This window comes from Amborella trichopoda, chromosome 6 (genome assembly GCF_054954075.1).
Source record: "Amborella trichopoda isolate Santa Cruz 75 chromosome 6, AtrichopodaSantaCruz75HAP2 v2.0, whole genome shotgun sequence".
NCBI lineage: Eukaryota > Viridiplantae > Streptophyta > Magnoliopsida > Amborellales > Amborellaceae > Amborella > Amborella trichopoda.
The window spans coordinates 8,486,633-8,507,122 of record NC_142341.1 but is presented as its reverse complement, the minus strand read 5'-3'; the positions used below and the strand labels follow the sequence as shown (position 1 = coordinate 8,507,122).

General features: G+C 35.3%; 1 protein-coding gene across 10 annotated transcripts; it reads right to left on the bottom strand.

The window, feature by feature from the left end:
* Positions 1-755: 755 nt before the first annotated feature.
* LOC18437991 (Formyl transferase) lies at positions 756-20,187 on the bottom strand. Of its 10 annotated transcripts, none has more exons than XM_020669863.2 (8): positions 20,038-20,187; positions 19,465-19,534; positions 19,340-19,384; positions 18,726-19,259; positions 16,078-16,189; positions 9,757-9,933; positions 2,187-2,313; positions 756-1,125 (listed from the first exon to the last, which is right to left on the bottom strand). In XM_020669863.2, the coding sequence occupies exons 4-8, from the start codon at positions 19,090-19,092 to the stop codon at positions 1,012-1,014; spliced, it is 897 nt and encodes a 298-aa protein (XP_020525522.1). In that variant the 5' UTR covers positions 19,093-19,259; positions 19,340-19,384; positions 19,465-19,534; positions 20,038-20,187; the 3' UTR covers positions 756-1,011. The 10 variants fall into 10 exon arrangements, with proteins under 10 accessions (XP_020525522.1, XP_088725720.1, XP_088725718.1 ...); XM_088869594.1 differs by having other exon boundaries at positions 18,726-19,015; XM_088869592.1 differs by having other exon boundaries at positions 18,726-19,384.
* Positions 20,188-20,490: the final 303 nt, after the last annotated feature.

Genomic DNA, 20,490 nt, shown 5'->3' with positions numbered 1-20,490 from the left:
TATATTTTTAAGGAGGAACATCGAATAATTTGACTGCTTTAATGATTTTGTAAGGGGCTTATGAGTGATTTTTCTCAGTATTTAAAGGGTGAGGTTTTATAAACCCCCTCTTATACTGTAGAAGTAAAGCAATGTGGGGATGTAGTTCCAATGTTGAAAATCTTGCTTGGAAAATCTAAATTCATCCTTAGTTATAAAATTTGAAATTTTAAAAATAATATAAATCAAATAAATCTATAAAAATTTGAAAATTTTAAAAATAAATGGTCTATATAACTTATTAAAGGGTGCATTGTTTTCAATACTTGAAATTCTTTTTTTTTTCATGTCCATGCATCTCGAGGCCGAGATGGCTTTCCAACATCGGAACACTATCGCCTAAAGGATTTTTTCAGTGCACCATACCTATATAGTACAAGCTTGACACCTTACATAAACCTCTATAAATTCTTTTTATTTTAAAAGGTCCCGACAGAAAGTTAGAATTCTAACTCTTCTAGTGTCACATCTTACTTATGTCTTATGGCGTCTTTGAGAGGAGGCCTTCTTAGCCCTCCATCTAAGCAGGAAAAGAACAAAAGCCAATCCTACAGAATAGTAAAGCTTCATAAGCTCATTTCTCAGCTACAAGCAGTATACATCTTCACAAACACATCTATTTCACCAAATCCCGCTCCTTGGAGAATGCCCAAATTATGATGCATTTCATGCAGGTTCATGCTGTATGAAAAAAAAAGAAAAAAGAAAAAAAAAAATTGAGAGAAGATAACTTGTATTAAGAGTAAGGGGTATACAAAAAAGGACCCCATTTACAGGGTCAAGTGACATCGTTGCCGTATGACAAACATTGGATGAGAATTTGTGATATAATACCAAAAGGAAAATAACAAATAGTACACAACCCTTGAAAAAGTAACTTTATGGGTAGGTAGCTCGTCTGTGGGATGGAAAGCAAAACAAAAATTAGCCTCCTTAAACCTGACAAAAAATAGCCACATTCAACAGCCTCGGTCACCAATACTCATCCTGTCTGCCTTTGATGCGTATGAGAGGCACTCCATCATTCCTCCAAACTATGCGTTCTTCACACAATGCCTCGACCACTTCCACATACAGTTGATGCTCCTGTGCATAGAATGTCAACCATTTCAATGCTAAACCATGAACCCAAAATAATGAAATAGATATCAATTGGTCATGCCATGGTTGGCCATGATTCCATCTTATTCCTTTTGAGTGTGTTTCCATGTTATGCACATAGCATATTTTGGTTTTTGAAATCTAGTTCACTAATATGCACATAGCATATTTTGGTTTTTGAAATCTAGTTCACTAATATGCACATAGCATATTTTGGTTTTTGAAATCTAGTTCACTAATATGCACATAGCATATTTTGGTTTTTGAAATCTAGTTCCATGTTATGCACATAACATATCACTAGTAGCATGATAAACCATGCAAGTTTTCTTCATTAACCAAAGCTGCTGACATTTTTCCAGTCAACTGAGTCGCCAAAATTTTCAACAAAAAACTAGGAAGTTATTATGGAGAAAGTGGTTTTATTTTAGTTTTTAACATTCGAAACAGATATTTTCTTGGATGAATTTTAGGCCATGTGAATTATCAAAAAGAAAAAAAATCCAGTCATGTTAAAATGAGAGGTCCAAAAGGTATTCATGGGATGCCATCCAAAAGAACAAAAGGATACAAAAGTTCAGTAACAGCCTACAAAAGGCTAGGAGTTGATATGTCAAAAAGACCAATCCATTGTAGCATGATAAACCATGAATTTTTCTTCAACAAAAGCGGTTGACATTTTTCCAGAGTCAACTGAGTAGCCAAAAATTTCAAACAAAACTGGGAAGTTATTATGGAGAAAGTTGTTTTAGTTTCTTTTTGAACAATGGAAACAGATATATTCTTGAATGAATTTTAGGCCATGTGGATGGTCAAAAAGAAAAAAAATATATAGTCATGTTAAAAATGAGAAGTCTAAAAGGTACTCATAGGATGCCATCCAAAAGAACAAAGGAATTATTTCATATCCAAAATGCATTTTCAAAGAATTAATCTTTTTCTTTAATGGACTTATAATTTATCAAGAAAGTACCACAAAAGAGACAGGGCTGCTTGTAGCCTTCAACATCATACATGGAACATGAAGGAAATAATGAGCTTCATACCTCATGAAGAACCCTAGCAGCTAATTCCTCTGGGGTATCCTTTGCCAACACAGGTACAACCCTCTGAGCAAGGATACGGCCTGTATCAAAATGTTCATCTACAAAGTGTATAGTTGGACCAGAATATCTGTTGCAGGTACAAAAATAGTATAATCAAATAGGATTCTGAAAAGGAAACTTTTAATCTTCATTTAGTTTCAGAAAAGAAAACTACAAACGAGGAAATTCCATGCCTAAATTCTTGAAATTTTACACATGTGAAAGAAAAATAATTTAAGATGATATGGGGGCTTTCTTTGGTATAAGAAACATCACAACAGCAATCCACCAAAAGTGTGAGAAATGCATATGACAAAGGATACATAAATGTTTCAAAAACTCGTAACATAAAATGGAAAAAGTGAAGGTATGATTGGGAAAAAATATATGTAGGTCCCATAGGAGTAGGATAGCCCCACACCTACCTCCTTTAGTGAATGGTAGACATCCAGGAACTGTATAATATGAAATGCCCACAAATAGGTTTTGAAGGATCGCACCCACCATCTTAGTTGGGTTAAAATCCTATAGATACCACTTCCCAGTGATTGTCTGTGTGTCTATACATGGTGGCCTATGTACATATATGTATGTCTATATTCACATGAACATGAGAGAGAGAGAGAGCATCAGCAGCATCATTACACCAGAAAACTAATGTTGACCATTCAAAACTACCATAATACCAAAGAGAAATGGAGGCAACAAGACTTCATGCAGAGCCCGTTCTGAAAGTATAAACCTGAATGCCTGTTCGACGTGATAAAGCTTAAATTGAAGATCATTCGAGATCTACGACCCATATCTCTTGGGTTGTTTTCATTGTTTCCAAGTTGTAATGCGTTTAGGGGTAGTGTCTATATAAAACCAAAGTTCTTTCCTAATAATGGAATAGCAGAGAGAATTAACAGCAGCATATGCTCCACAGAAAAATGGAATAGCAGAGAAAAATGGAATAGCAGAGAGAAGAAATAGAACAATAGTCGAAATGGCTTGAAGTATGTTAAAAGGTAAGAACCTTCTTAATAATTTCTGGGCTGAAGCTATAAATGCTGCTGTTTATAAAAAAATACTTCCCATGGCATAGAAAAGTTTGATGAAAAAGGCGAAAAATATATTGTCATTAGATACAGTGAGGTTTCTAAAGCTTATCATCTTTTTAACCCAAAAGTAAAGGAATTAGAAATTTCCACATGTTATTTTATATGAGAAAAGTGAATGGGATTGAAATGAAAAAACTGGCCAAGACTAAATATTTTTAGAGGTTGATAATTCAAGCCCAAGCTCTTCAAGTCCAAGACAGAATAGTCCAAGCCCAAGTTCTTCAAAATCAGAAGAACCTCCCAGAAAAGTAGTATCTCTTTATGAAATTTATGAATCATGTGATGCATTCTTTTCTTGTGAACAAAATTTTTTTGAAGAAGCAACTAATGAGAAAACTTAAGTAAATTCAATGAATGAAATTATTATAGTGATAAAGAAAAATAATACATAGAAACTGGTTGAACGCCCAAAAGGGAAAGAAATAATAAAACTGAAATGGATTTACAAAAAAAAAAAAAATGAAGAAATTTCCATTCAACAATACAAAAAGCTCGAGTGGTGGCAAAAGGCTATTCAGAACAACCTGGAATTGATTTCAATGAAACTTATGCCCCCGTTGCAAGCATGGAATCTACTCGAACTGTTTTGGCCATAGTTGCACAACTAAAAATTCCAATTTTTAAATTGGATGTGAAATCTGCATTTTTGAATAGAGAGCTTGAGGAAGAAGTATATATTGAACAACCATTGGGTTTTGTTGAAAAAGGAAAAGAAAAAAAAGTTTATGAACTTAAAAAGGCTTTATATGAGCTAAAACAAGCTCCACGAGCTTGGAACAACAAAGTTAATAAGTATTTTCGCCAAAATGGTTTTGAAAGAAGCTCAAGTGAACCTTCAATTATTTTCACCAAAATTGTTTTGAAAGAAGCTCAAGTGAACCTTCACTATATGTTAAAAAGGGAAGTGAAATTCCTTCTTAATTGTAGGCCTCTACGCAGATGATTTGATTTATATTGGTACAAACCCAAAAACGATTGAAGAATTCAAGACAGCAATGCTCAAAGAACATGAAATGATCAATTTGGGGATCATGAGATTCTTTCTTGGAGTCCAAGTAAAACTGTTGGAAGGAGAAATTTCTCTCAAGAAAATTATGTTGATCGCTTGAAAAAATTCAGGATGTCAAATTGAAAGCCAATGAATACTCCAATGGAGAGTGAATGAAAAACTCCCCAAAAATGATGATGCAGAAAAAATTAATGCATCGACTTATCGAAGCTTGGTTGTTTCCTTGATTTATCTAACTACAAGACCAGATGTTGTGCATGTAACCAATATTTGTTCCAGGTTCATGAATGAACCAAGTAAACTGAATTTTGCAGTAGCAAAAAAAAGTTGAGATATATCCAGAGAACGAGGCAACACGATATCAAAGATAATTATGAAAATGATACTAAAGTTGTTGGATTTTTCTATAGTGATTGGGCAGGTTCTATTGATGATTGGAAGAGCACTTCCGACTATGTATTCTGCCTAGAAACAAAATTCATATCTTGTTCATTAAGGAAGCAAAATATTATGACTCCATCGTCAGCAGAAGCCAGATATATTTCAGCAACAAGTGCAGCATGTGAAGCAGTTTGGCTTAGAAGAATTCTATCATATTTCCAACAAAAGCATAATTCCTCCACAACAATTTTCTATGACAACATGCCAGCAATTGCCATGACTAAGAATCTAGTATTCCATTCCAGATCGAAGCACATAGAAATTCGACTTCACTTCATAAGAGAGATGACAAAAAAATGAGAAATAGAACCGAAGTTCAACAACACAAATGAGCAACTTGCAAATATATTCATAAATGCAATTTCTAAAAGACAAATTTATTCAGTTCAAAGATATTATGAGAATTACAAATTAATAGGGGATGATAAAAAATAATTTGCAACTCTCTCACCGACTCTCTCATCAACAATGATATCATCATACACCATACACTCATCAATGACATCATCATACAGCACACACTCTTCTAACTCTATTGAAAAGCCATCATTTTTTACTATGAAATTGTATTCCAAAAGAAAACCATATAAACCCACAATAGAAGAAAGATGAAACTTCTTATATCAAGATGAAGGCACACTAGAAAAATATAAAAAGGCGGTATAAAAAACCTATAAATAGATCATCACTACAACGTTGTATAGGAATGAAAAAAAAAAGCGAAAACCCATGCAAAGAGTGAGAGAGAATCTTATCAAGTGAGGGAGGTAAAATTGTAAATGAGATAAAGCAATAGTTGTGCAACCATTGTAAAAAGAGTGTGTACCCTCAGTCCACATTATTCATATGTAATCCCTCTTTTATACTATTTCAGTGAAATAGTGGAATTACTTTGAAAAAAAACGGCTTCCTCTTCAACTTTTCTATGAGCCTTTGTAATTTCTTCTAACATAATAAAAATAACTGAAATTAGAAGCAAATAGTATGATCTTCGGGGACCACACCTTCTTTTTAAGGTTTTCTACACCTCCTTTCCTTTTTACATTTCTCTCCCCCCTATTTTCTTAATTAATGCACCTATTTATAGACTCATGCACCAACGTTCCACATGGCTCTCACATTCTTTCTCCAAGTAATAAGCTTCACTAGTCAACTATTGTAGGCTTCAACAACCTTCGACCGTGTTGCTCGAAGGACGATTCTATTAGCCTTAGGTGGTAACTTCAAATATAACGGCTTAGGAGGGACTTCTAGAGAAAGATTGACAATGATGGGAGAGAGAGAGTTGGTGAAAATTACAATTTATTTTTTTAACATCTCCCCTTAATTCGTAACTCTCATAATATCTATGAACTAAATAAATTTATCTGTAGAAATTGTTTTTGAGAAAATATATGCAAGCTACTCATTTGTGTTAATAAACTTCAGTTCTATTTCCCTTTTTTCTGTTAGCTCTCAGAAGAAGTGAAGCCGAATTTCTATTTGCTTCGATCTGGAATAGAATACTAGATTCTTAGTCATGGCAATTGCTAATATGTTGTCACAAAAAATTATTGTGAACGGATTCTGCTTTTACTGCAAATACGATAGAATTCTTCAAAGCCAAACTGCTTCACATGTTGCACTTGTTGCTGAAATATATTTGGTTTCTACTAACAACAGAGCCACAAAATTTTGCTTCCTTGATGACCAAGAAATAACTTTTGTTCTTAAACAGAATACATAGTCAAAAGTGTTTTTCCGATCATCAATAAAACCTCACCAAACACTATCAGAAAATCCAATAACATTAGTATTATTTTCATAAATATATTTGATATTTGTGTTTCCTTGTTCCCTGGATATATCTCAAAATCCCTTTTGCTGCTACAAAATGCAGTTTACTTGGTTCATTCATGAGCATGGAACTGCATGCACAATATCTGACCTTGTGTTAGATTAGATTAATCTAGGAAACAACCAAGCTTCAATAAATCGATGCATTAATTTTTTCTGCACTATCATTTTTAGAGAGTTTTTCATTCACTCCCATTAGAGAACTCACTGCATGCAATTTGACATTTTAAATTTTTTTAGGAGATCTTCAACAGATTTTTCTTGAAAGAAAACTTTCTACATCTGACTGCTTTACTTGGATTCCAAGAAAATATTTCATGATCCCCAAATCGGTCATTTCATAGTTTTTTCATCATTACAACCATTTTTGGGTTTGTGCCATTATAAATTAAATCATCCACATAAAGGCATACAATTATGAAGGAATTTTTACTTCTCTGTTTTACGTATAGTGAAGGTCACTTGGGCACCTTTCAAATCCATTTTACCGAAAATGTTCATCAATTTTACTATTCCAAGCTCGTGGAGCTTGTTTTAGCCAATATAAAGCCTTTTTGTTTCATCAATTTCAAATTTCTGAAATTTAAATGCCACAGATAAGATTCATTAAAATTTTCATAACTCAAGGCATAATTCTCACATAAAGGCATGACCAAGGGAAATACCTTATTTGGGATCATTTTCACCTTGACTATTATTTGTTTATTCTTCTTATCAAAAGTAAAACGTTCAACCCTATCGAAATTGATTGAGTAACCATTTATATCAATTGACCAACACTTAAAAGATTTTGAGTCAAGTTGGAAACAAAAAGAACATCATAAATGAATTTAGGATTATCACCCTCTATTTTTACTACAATTACTCCATTTCCTTCAACATTTTGAGGTTTACCATCACCGATCTTGACTTGAGTTGTTATCAAATAGTATGGTCAAACATTGTGCTGCAGTCAGCATTTGTTCCAGGTTCATAAATGAACCTCGTAAATTGTATTTTGCAGCAGCAAAAAAGATTTTTAGATATATCCAAAGCACAAAGAAACACGGTATAAAATATGTTTCTAAAAATAATATTAATCTTGTTGGATTTTCTGATAGTGATTAGACATATTTAATTGATGATCGGAAAGCACTTCCAGCTATGTATTTTACCTATATACAAAGACGATACCGTAGTCATCAAGGAAGCAAAATACATTGGCTCTGTTATCAGGTAAAGCCGAATATATTTCAGCAACAAGTGCAGCATGTGAAGCAATTTGGCTCAGAAGAACTTTATCAAATTTCCAGCAAAAGTAAAATTCCCCCACAACAATTTCTATGACAACACGTCAGAAATTGCAATGGCGAAAAATGTAATATTTCATTCCGGATTGAAGTACATAGAAATTCGGCATCATTTCATCAGAGAGATGACAGAAAAAAGAAAAATAGAACCCAAGTTCATCAACACAAATGAGTATCATGTGGATATATTCACAAAAGCAATTTCTACAGACAAATTCATTCAGTTCAAAGATATTATGAGAGTTACAAGTTTAGGGGGAATTTTTTTTTTTTTTTTGATAATTATGTTTAGGGGGAATGATTAATTTATAACTCTCTCACCGACTCTCTCTCCCATCATTTCCAATCCCTTTTTAGAACTCTCTTAAGCTGTCATATTTGAAGCCACCACTTAAGACTAATAGAATGGTCCTTCAAGGAACATAGTAAAAGATTGTTGAAGCCCATAATAGTTGACTATTGAAGCTCATTACTTGGAGGAAAAAGAACGCAAGAACGATGTAGAATGTTGGTGCATGAGTCTATAAATAGAAGCACATGTTAAGAAAAAAGGTAGGAGAGAAGTGTAAAGAACGGTGGCGGACAAAACCTCAAAAAGAAAGGTGTGGTCCTGAAACCATACTATTTGCTTGTCCTCTCAATTATTTTTATTGTTTCAATGAAATAGCAAAAATTTCTTCAGTGACTATTGTTGCTTCTTCAACTTTTTCTTCCATCCTTTGCTATTTCCCCCAACAAATTTTGGTATCAAAGCCAGATTTGTGCTCCTAAAGTCCCTTTTAGCGAAACGTTTCTATGGCATCTACTTCTAGTGTGAATTATACCCACCTAATACCCATTTTAGATGGAGATGACTATTATTCATAAAGTATCCAAATGAGGACACTTTTTATCTCACAAGGTTTGTGGGATATAGTAGAAGAAGGCTATCCAGAGCCAGAAGATGTAGTAACACTCGAATCATGGTCGCAGGCAAAGCGTAAGGATAACAAGGAGAATAAAAAGACAGAAGCAAAATCTCTTCTCTTCTTCCATTAAGAGGTAAGTAAATCTATTTTTCCACGAATTAAAATTGCTTCAAAATCAATATAAGCATGGGATTAATAAATGAATTTCAGGGATTTGAAAAAGTGATTTCTATAAAATTCCAATATTTATATACAGAATTTGATAGATGATGAAAGATAGTGAATCAATTCAGATCTTCTTTTCTAGTTGTTGGAGTAGTAAATCATATTAAAAGTTATGGAGATGTCATTCTTGATAAAAAAAAAAATTTGTTTAAACTTTTTTGAAAACCTTGCCCCGTAAAGTTTGACCATGTTGTAGCTGCCATAGAAGAATCCAAAGATTTATCTAAATTTCATTACAAGAATTGAGTGGGTCTCTTGAAGAACATAAGAAAAGAATGAGTAGATTCTCAAATCAGAATATAAAACAAGCTTTTCAATCAAAAGCAATAGTTTCAGAAAAGAAAAATATTAAAAAAAATAAAGAAAGAGTTCTAAAAGAGGTCATGGAAAACAAAAATTTTCCGGTGGCCAAGGAAGAGGTAGAGGAAGAAATAACTACAACAGCCAAAGAAATCCAAATGGAAAAGGTAAAAATGCATCTCATTGTTTTAGTTGCAAAAAATCAGGGAATGAATCAAAAGATTGTCGATATAAATGTCAAAAATGCAGAATTCCCGATCATTCTCAAAGAGATTGTTGAAGATCTCTTGAAAAATATGTTGAAGATCTCTTGGAAAAATTTGAAGGACTTAATGCACGAAAGAGGCTCTAACCATTGCACTATAGCAGTTCCCAAGACCATCATCTTGATTAATAACAAGAAAAAACAACTTTAAATACCTGGCTCCAGATGCAATAACAGCTTTGTGCACCTTCAAACCATAATATCCTTTGCCACCAAAAGATGGAAGAAGAGACGGGTGTATGTTCAATATGGATCTTGGATATGCTTGAACCAGCTCAACAGGCACAAGCTTTAAAAAACCAGCAAGGAGAAGAAAGTCAACCTGGAATTCCCTAGTGAAGTAAAACAGAGAAAATAAACAAACAAGATTACCAATGAAGTTAATGTAAAATAGGACATCCAAAAAATAAAGAACGGCACAGCAACAAATGGAGTCAAGCTACAAAAAAAAGATCAACAAAAAAGAGTTCCAGCAGTTTAAAAGATGCACTACTAACTCTAGAAGGCAACGAATTTGACAAAAGAAAAGGACCAACAAATAAGTGTCTAAAAAATTTGGGCTTTGGACAAACTATCTATTTAAAATATAAATTTAAGCATCCACATGCGAACATAACAAAATTTTCATATTGGACAGTGACATTGCATCCAACGTGGCCAGTTTTTTTCCCTTTCTAGGTGCACAGGTGCAGGAAACAGTGTCCGTATTCTTGTGAAATATGCCCCACTAATTTTTAACTACAAGTTCAATCAAAAGTTGCTGTCCACCATAGACAACATTTTGAGTTCTACGACCTACACTCAATTCATATTTCTATTTATATATGCTATACAATTGACAAAAGGAGCAAATATCGACCAAATGCGACACCCTTTTCAGCCCAAAAACAGATTTCAAAAAATTCAAGTCCAAGGACAGTAACTTTTTTGACAACAAGCGTTTTTGTTCAAAACTATTGGGGTGCCTTATCAACTCTCACACCATCTTCCTCGCACCATCTTCCTTTTCACATGCTTTCTCCTTGCACATCTCTATCAAATCTAAACCAGCATACCAGGCACCTCTCTCTCCTACATTCCTTACAACCATCTCTCACATCCCAGTTTCTCCAATCTCACTGGTCGCTTTCAGCCAGAGCCATAGAAGCTCATGGCCCAGCCAGGCGTAAGCTAGAAATACCTTTTGAGGAGAAACATGCTAGAAAGTCATAGTAATGGCAATTCCAATAGAAAACTTTTGATCTGAGAGTCCAGAATAAGCAGTTGTTGTCACTGTTTCCTTATTCTCAAATGTATGACCTCTGACTTCCTTTTTCTCATTTGGATCTGGTCCTCAAATCCAACGATCAGAAGGAGCCCCATAAATGGTAGATTTAACAGATTTATCACAATTCATGAATTCATTATCTCTGAGTTCCTTTTCTCCTCTTGATCTAGTGATGAATGCCTTTGATATGCTAGAGCTTTAATGACAGATTGGGGGTTTCCACTGGATTTACAGGCTTTTGTATTTATATGTGGAAGAGGTAAAGAGTGGAAGGGCATATTACTGCAGCATTGCTTATGAACTGCCCAAGAAGGAAAACGAGAAGAACACCTCCGTGCCATTGTGAACTCTCTCTCTCTGTCTCTCTCTCTCTCTCATAAAAAAAGAAAGAAACAAGTCATCACTAATCGAAGTACGATGGCCGCAAAATAAAAAAGTGACTAGACTCATGGAAGAGTAGTGTTGTAAAGCAATGAATGTGGTTGCATGTATCAGTATGCCCGACAGATATGAATAAAAAGTATAATAAATCAAAATATTTGGCTAAGTAACCGAACAAGCACATCAGGCAAACAGAATCAACTTCTGATATATTTTTCAGACAGCTAAAAAATCTTGTAGTAATAATAGAAATTAGAAAATAAACTCACGAGATTTTCCAAGACAACATCTAAATATTTAGTCTTCTAAATGACAAATGATGGATTGGTACATGCATGTACTTGAGAGAGGACTACCCGTGAAGCAAACGAGGGAACCTAGACGCTCCTGTGCACTGTTCGGTCTATTTGGCTGATGAACTTGTCCTTAAGGAAAATTGCACCAGGAATATGTGGCTCGACTGAGGCACTACTATGCCTTGGCCAGCTTTGATAGGCTAATCATAAGCCCCTTGCATGGGAGACTTGTGGATCATGGATTCATCGGGATAGTTTTGAGGTCTAGGATGGGTCATAGGGTAGTTGTTGATAGCTTGTAGAGCATTTAGTTCCATTGCTAGCTCATTCTTCCAAGGTTTTCTACAGGAAAAAGTATCCGGTCCACATCATGTAGACAGATGGAAGGGTGCTATTTGATATGGCCATATCCAGTCTTACATACATACATATATATATATATATTTGACTTAAATAAGATACTAATCAGAATTTTAAAGTGTAGGTGCATTTTTATAAATATAACAGAAAAAAAGTGACTAAAAATATTTTAAATAAATAATAAACAAAATACTCCTAAATTAATTTTCGTCACTATTTTTTATTCAAAATATTTTTATTATTTTTATTTAATCTTACTTATAAAAATGAACCTAAAACAAAAATTTCATATTAATATCATTTTCAAATAAAATTAAAAATAAAAAACAACATTCATTATTGGCTCTTGAATGAGCATGGTTCAATCTCAATCATTGAAAGATAGATGTGCACCTTTAAGCATCCGTATGTTGTGGACACTATAACAACCCTTTATAAAGAAGGTTTCCAAAGGTTTTTAAAGGAAAATAAATGTGTCTTTATTTCCTGTATTTAACCACCTACATATAGAGTAGTGAATTTATTAAAACAAAGGTTATTTTTTAATAAAAAATCCATTTTAATTATAAGGACCTTTAGGATTTATTGTTTGATTTACTAAGGAACAATTCAAAAGGAATTGTACAAACTATGTAAGGCCAAACTTGGACACATTTTTGTCCAAGTGGGGCCCACATGCTTTGACTTTTTTATCGATGTGACAGGACTGGACAGGGGTGCCAAGTGGCTGATCAATGACATGAGCCCCACCAAAATTCCGAGGAGGGCAGGTACCATGCGAGGTTTCCTAGTGAGAAGAGTTCAAAACAGGTCAAAGTGGTTAACTAGTGCAAGATGTTTTTGGAAATATTTGTAACACAAAGTTTCAAGGTGCAAAGATTAGAATTCTGGACGATTTACTTCTAACTAGAGTTAGTCATAAGAATCCAATTAGAAGTAGAAGTTTCCTAGGAATGCTCTAATGAACCCCTAATAGAATTAGAAGAGTGGTTGGAATTGGAGCAAGATCCAACCTGGATCTATGATAGCTGGCCAAGGGATGGATCACTGAGATCATCCCTCTAACACCATAAATCTCCTAGTAGAGTTAGAAGGCTAATTCACTTTTATTTCTTCTTTACCCCCATAAATCTTTATATGAAGGGTACCCCACCCCTTTATTGGGTCTATGTTTTTCCATCCTAGTAGAGAGACTAGGGAATATGTGGAGGGGCTTAAGGCAAGGTCATGTGAGGGTCTTGAGATGTAGAGAAAGGGTTTTGGGTTAAAGAGAGTTCCACACACACACACACACAGAAGAGAGAGAGAGAGTGAGAGAGAGAGTGACGAGGTATGAGGCGTGCAAGCTAGGTTAGGGTTTCACTGAGTTCTCCATGTTTGAGAGATCCAATTAGAAAGAGAGATAAATCTTGAAACCAGTCACACCTAGACTCTAAAACTTGCCCAAATGGAGAAAAGAAAACTAAATTAGCCTGCTATACAATTGATCCCACAAGACGGGGCAGGGTGTACAAGGTCTTAGGAGATGACCTTAGGCAACTCCAGTTTGCTGATGTTTTTTGCAGATTCAATTTTTCTGGAACACCTAGATGTGGAGGTGGCAACAACATTTCTTTGCCCAAGATATTGCTTCTTTCTGTCCAATTTCATGTGTCAAAATTTCACGGCAGACACATGTAAGACCAGGGACATACAAGGGTTTTATTGGAAGGTGCTCTGTCAAGACTCTTGAATCCTGTGTCACCATGGTCATGCCACCCACATTCATGGACTGTGTTGTATGAGGGTTGATAGCTATCCTAATGTTTCGGTTTTCTTTTGTATTTCTTTTCTCTTGTTTGCGGCCTTCAGAAGAAAAAAGGGGGGTGCAGTGCACATGTAAGATTTAGTGCTTGATAGGGCAAGTTAACAAAATTGTTTTCAGAAACCTTTGACAAGCCACCCTACCCTAGCACATTCTTACCATGCGTCGCTCATAATCCACAAAGGGCTATGTAATTTACGGAGGTAGCATGGCAAAGTCGCCGACAAAAGGTAAATAGGTAAAGCTGAGCATAAATAAAAATGAAGAAACTGCAAAACAAGGGAGATGTGCATTCTATCCAAAACCTTTAGCTGCAGAAGTAAACCTAGCAATTAGTAATGCAAATAATTCACCACAATAGGGACAAAATGCAATGAACCCAACAGAGCTGTCTATCATGTGGTCATATGTCCCTGAATCAATCATCTAATAGGTGAAAATAGAAAAGCGTTAGAGTGCTCTACGAAAAACACCTACAACCTAGATGGCCACATGAGCTTTTCCAGAGTAGCAATAGCTGCTGCTGGCATATAGAAGAGGGACATGAAAAAAAGGGGAATATTTGAGAGAGTGGCCTTTATGAGAGTCACTCTGGTGCTGGAGATGAGAATCGCCCTTTCCAAGTAGCCAGTCGCCTTTCGAATTTGTCGATAATGGGATTCCAGTGCTGAATTCTCAGTAGGCCAAGGGAAAAAAGTGGAAGACCGAGGTAAGTGGAGGGCAATTCTTCAACAGCACATCCCCATCGATCGGCTAAGCTTTGGACAAGGGCCTGGTCTAAACAAATACCCATCATCTTGGTTTTCTCGAAATTAGATCCAAATTTTGATGCCATCTCAAAGCATTGGAGAAATAGCCGTAAGAAATCGACTTCTTATTGGGTGGCATTACAAAAAAGGACAGTGTCGTCGGCATATTGGAGGTGGGAGATTGAGGGGCCCAACCTTCCAATGTGAAAGCACGAGAAAAAACCTGCACTGTACATACGAGAGATGGAGTCATGAATACCTCAGCAGCTATCACGAAGAGCAAAGGTGATAGGAGGTCCCCTTCGCGGAGCCTGCGTGAAGCTTGGAAGTAACCCTTGGAAGTGCCATTTATGAGGACCGAGAACTGGGGTTTGGAGATGCACTCTTGGATCCTTTTTTGCCATACGGCCCCAAAGCCCATTCTAGAGAGGGTTTCGTCTAGGATTCTCCAATCAATATGGTTGTAAGCTTTCTCCTAGTCTAGTTTAATAACCAGACCAGAAGTTTTAGGAATTAACCGAGAATGGATACATTTATGGGCAATTAAGGCCCCATCAAGGATCCAACAATCCTTCACGAAAGCCCCTTGGGAAGGGGAGATGACCCAACTGAGGACCGACTTAAGCCGAGAAGCTAGGACCTTTGAAAGGATTTTGTAGGCGCTATTGATCAGGCTAATAGGTATGAAATCTTTTTAGTTCTTCTGGTTGGTCAATTTTAGGAATCAAAGCTATGAAGGTGCCATTCATAGCCTTATGGATTGTGGCCAGGGAATGGAATTTGTCAAAGAAGGCCATGATATCAGGTTTCAAAGTGTCCCAAAAGGATTTGAAGAGGGCAACGGGAAAGTTATCAGGTCCGGGAGCCCAATCATTTTTAAGGTCCCTAATAGCCCCAAGCACCTCGTCGTCAGGAAAGGGTCTTTCAAGAGAGGCTGCAATTTCACGGGTAATTGTTGAAAAGGAAGAGGTCTGCCATTTCAGGTCTTGGCCAGGTTGGAGTGAAAACGAGCTGAGAGAAATATTGGACAGCAGCCTGCTCGATGAGATGCAGTTAATCTAAGATGTGTTCCCCCACTTTCTGATGGGTAATAGACTGATGCGAATCTGAATAAAATGCTTTGCAACAGTATTTGCCCAAATGCCTCAGAAACTTGAATAAGCCATACACTATAATAGGAGGTGACAAATAAGAAAACACAAAAATGCACAAAAATTAAATAATCAGCAACTTACGTAAGAATCGCAGAGTGTTAAAATATTTGTATAAGTCAACAAAATGGGGGACATAAAACAACAAAATTATCAACATAGAAGGCAATGTATTTGGAATATCATTAATCATTTTAAAATACTTCATTTTTGTGTAATAATCATTCATGAAACAAAGATGAAGATTAGAAAGTCCATAAGAAAATTTCGCATTAGAGTGCAAATCAAGACTGTGGTAAGCTGAAATACTTTGTAGAAATAAATCAAATGGGGGACATAAAACAACCAAATTATCAGCAAGAAGGCAATTCTCAAAAACATCATTAGTCAAACTTATAGTATTTCATTTTTGTGTAATTATCATTCAGGAAATAATCGATAAAGATTAGGAAGTCCATAAAAATTCACCTGAGACGAGTTATAAGATCAAATGGAGATAACGCAGTGGGTAAAGATGACCTCCTGGGAAAGCAAACAACTGGGATTCCCTTTTCGTTTGCATATTCTGAACCCCCACAACCTACAATAATATAATTTGCACAAAAACAGTAAATGATGACAGACTTCGACAATCACACACACATTCACAAGCAAGTAAATCATAGAAACCAATTTAAGGCATGATCTGTTACATATCATTTAAAGAAAATAGATGAGTTAAAATCACTAATCATACAAACCAATATAAGGCATGATCTGTAAGAAATCATTTTAAGAAAATAAATGGGTGACACTCAGTTTTGAAGTGTCAGTTCGAGGAAATGTCTAAACAATTTTGCTTGAGTCGAGGATGAAAGAGCATGAACTGAGAAACATGTACTTGCCATCTTGAGAATCAAGATGAAATGCGAAGGACCAATCCAATAGCACTAGGTGGCAAATGCACTGAATTAATCATTTCTACCCAAAAAAGAAATTTATATTTTGTCTTGAAAGTATCAAGAACTCATAATTCCACATATAATATGGACTAGCAAAAATGATGAGTATTACACATTTCAAATTTTTTTTTTTTTTTGAGGAAATTGTTAACTTGCATATTTCAGATATTCTTAAGCAATTAACATACAAATATCAAAACATACCATAAAACTTTTTTATCAACATAACCACATTCCAGAAAGGCCACATTAGAAGAAATGAAATTTCTTTAGAATCAAAGTGATTGTGTCATTTTTCTCATTACTAGTACAAACAAAGACCATAAACGTGAGACATTTTGAATCTCCAATTTTAAGTTTTTTCTGTTGTTTTTGATTGTCTGTATCTCAAAGTTGCATCTCAATATATATATATATATATATATATATATAGGGAAATGCTAGCGTAGGTCAGTGGGCCTATATCCACATATGAGCCCAACGGCCCTGATTCAATTTAGACCGATCCAATGATCAAGATTGTTTGAATTTGAATTTTTTTCTATAAATCCAAATCACTTGAAATTTTGGGCGTGTGTTCTTTAAAAATAGGCAAATCCAATAAAAATATAAAAAAATATTTTAAGTTTCGGGAGTATTTTGGTCAATTTATATCTTGCGAATTATTTTTTTAATATTTTTATTAGGTGATCCTTGATGAGAAGAATAGACTACTAAAATTTCACATGATTTGGATTTGAAGAAAAAAATTAAAATTCAAATACGAAATGAGGTTGCATCTGTCTGATCAACCCAGATTCAATATGGGCCGTTGGGCTCATATGTAGCTGTAGGCCCACTGGCCTACGCTATATATTTATATATACATTTATATATATATATATATATATATATATATATATATATATATATATATATATAAGAGAGTGAAGTGGTAAACAAAAAGGATTGTGGCAAGGAAAACAATGGTGATGACGATCGTGATGAGGTCATTGGTGTGGTTCACCAATGATGGTGGTGATGGGGCCACATTGTTGGCTCAGAGTTCACACTCAAAACACATGAAAAGAGAGATATATATATATATATAAGAGAGTGAAGTGGTAAACAAAAAGGATTGTGGCAAGGAAAACAATGGTGATGACGATCGTGATGAGGTCATTGGTGTGGTTCACCAATGATGGTGGTGATGGGGCCACATTGTTGGCTCAGAGTTCACACTTAAAACACATGAAAAGAGAGAGAAAGATTGTCCAACAAATGAACACACCAAGATAAATTTAGAGACGCTTAAGAAACGCAAGCATTCATTATGGCAATCGGCATAGATGAAATCCATAACCAAAAATGTTAAACTATTCAGCTGGGAAATTCATGACAATAATTTTCAATACTTCTAAGACTAAATGAATAAGGGACAAGGGAATTCAACCATCTTCTCGTCGAAAATAATCTTTCTATTTTTATATGAATTATTTCTGCACCAAACTCCACCAGACCACTGATTAGGGCCAAGGAGACCTCACTGTGGTCGCCGGAAAGTTTTTCAGTAAGAAAAGTTTTAGTGACATGATGCGTGTCGCAAGGCGACACAGTCTATGTTGTTGGGCAACACTATCTGGGACTAACATTGATTATTAAGTTGAGGTAAGACCGGTGTAATCACAGCAGTTATCATGAAGAATCATTAGAGTTATTTAACTTGCGAGAAAAATCACGTCCATAATTTGGCAATTGAATCTTATATGCTTAGTGGTAGCTTCAAATACTGAAAAGCCAGTAAGTAAAAAAACTTTTGCAAAAAACTACATTCATAATTTGATGGAGCTTCAGATACTGAGAAGATGAAGACAAGAAGAAAACAACAAAATATCACATTTAAAAGTGACAAATAGCAACTACTTTATGCCCACTTCATAAAATGGCAAGAACTTCTCAGAAAAAAAATTCATAAAAGTACAGTTTTTGCCTTAGTATACATAGAGAGATAGAGATAGAGGGAAAAAGAGAAACTCCATTTATTCTTATTTTTTTAAATACGTTCACCATAATTCCAAGAACGAGAGCTTATATGAGCAAGTTAATACTCATTGCGAATGGTGTTGCATTTTTTTTTTTTAACTATGCAAGAAAACCAAATAGGAAATAACCAAGAGAAAGTTCACAAATGTTTACCAGGTTTATCAGTGACCACCACTGAAACTTCTCCATGGATTCTACCTTGAAGGCTGGCCTCATGCAAAGATTTGAAATTGGACCCTCCTCCTGAGACAAAAACTGCCAATTTCTTTCGTCGAATATGCAAATTCTCTTCCACCTCGTTCTTTAAGCGCCCACTTTCTGAATCTGGGGCAAATGCTAAAGCTTTGAAAGCTTTAGGCATTGGGTTAACTAGTTTTAGAGAGGGTGTATAGTTCTGTGGTCTCTGTGAGAGATAATGGAACGAGGAAGGGGGAGGAAGTGACCTGGAGAGAGAAAATGATGGAGTAGATGGTTGGAGGACAGAGGTTTTGGGCTCGAAAACTAGGCCTAAAAGCCCCATGTAAACCTGGGTTCAAGATATATATTATTTTACTTAGAGAGAGAGGTAGAGACGTAAAACGCCTGTCAATGTACCAGGAGATGCCTGTTCTGGAAATAGGCTTCTCCTGGAACTCGCCTGTCCCTGGGATAGGGGTGTATGTTGCTTGATAGCACTTGGTAAAAAATCTGGAATACGAGTTAAGAGGAGCTTGGTTATCCAGGTGAGAGAGATTCAATATGTCTATAATGTAGATTTGTCATCATACCTCCTAAAAATGGGGAATGCGAGTTAAGAGGAGCTTGGTTATCCCCTGCTAAGCAAGAATAATGAAATCAGGTAAATTCAATGAAGAAAAAAAAATATTTTTTTGACCATTAAATGTCCACATACCAATTAATCCATGCACTCCATGTCAAATCTCAATACTGAATACAGGCAACGGAGGTACAATATTTTTGCACTGTATAGTTTAATTCAACCAAGAAGTAAACGAAACAAAACAAATGAAACCAGTAGTCAAACTTCAATAACAAAAGAAATGAAAACAATGGCTGAAAATCATACATAAATAGGGAAAATAATTGATTTCAATGATTAGTTTGATTTTTTTTTTTTCACTATGCACTGGTTAGTTTAATTCGAATAAAAATCTTGAAATGAAAAGAACCAGGTCATGGACTAAACCCACAAAATATTAATGTCGTTTAGATGAATTCAAAAAATTGAAGCTACTGATCACCCACAGAAAAATGCCATAAAAAGAAGAAAGTTAACAACAAGATGAATATTATTTGATCTGGTATATTGAATAATCACATTTAGCATGCCATGAAGTGAAGAGGGCAAAACAACTAAACGAAAAAAAATAAAAAAATTTACTCACATTTTCTCCTCGCCACATACACATGCCATGAATTGAAGAGGGCAAAACAATAACTGAAAAAAAAAAGAAAAATTACTCACATTTTCTCCTCACCACATACACAGGCTCTTGATTGAATGCAGGGGAGCAATGGAATCATCAGCTGCATCGACATTTTCTCTACGCCACTGTTAGCCTGTCCACTCTCCATTATATAGAGAGAAACAAAAAAGCAAACACTAGAAAACGCCGGCGTCTTTAGAGATAGATTTATGGCGCTCTGGGAGGGCTTCAAAGTACCCCGGAGTGGGTGTCAGAGGGCTGCGAGCAGGGTCAGGGCTTCAAAGTTGCAGGGGGAGAGTGAGCAGTGAAGAGGAAAAGAGAGTTTTTTGTTTATCTATTTTATAAGGAAAAAGTTTATATAGAGCCGAGGCTCTAAACAATCAAATTAGAGCCCACTTCAAAAATTTCTTTATAAGAGGTCGTTTTGATGCCCAAATATCTTCAAATTGATGATCTCGGCAATCAAGATACATGAACATGTAAAAAAAAAA

Excerpts from the sequence above, each read along its gene's own strand:
- LOC18437991 (XM_020669859.2), bottom strand. The coding sequence starts at position 20,147 with ATGGAGAGTGGACAGGCTAACAGTGGCGTAGAGAAAATGTCGATGCAG. Across the intron at positions 16,190-18,725 it reads GGTGGTCACTGATAAACCTG|GTTGTGGGGGTTCAGAATAT; the intron begins GTAAACATTTGT and ends ATATTATTGTAG. Across the intron at positions 1,126-2,186 it reads CTGCTAGGGTTCTTCATGAG|GAGCATCAACTGTATGTGGA; the intron begins GTATGAAGCTCA and ends TTCTATGCACAG.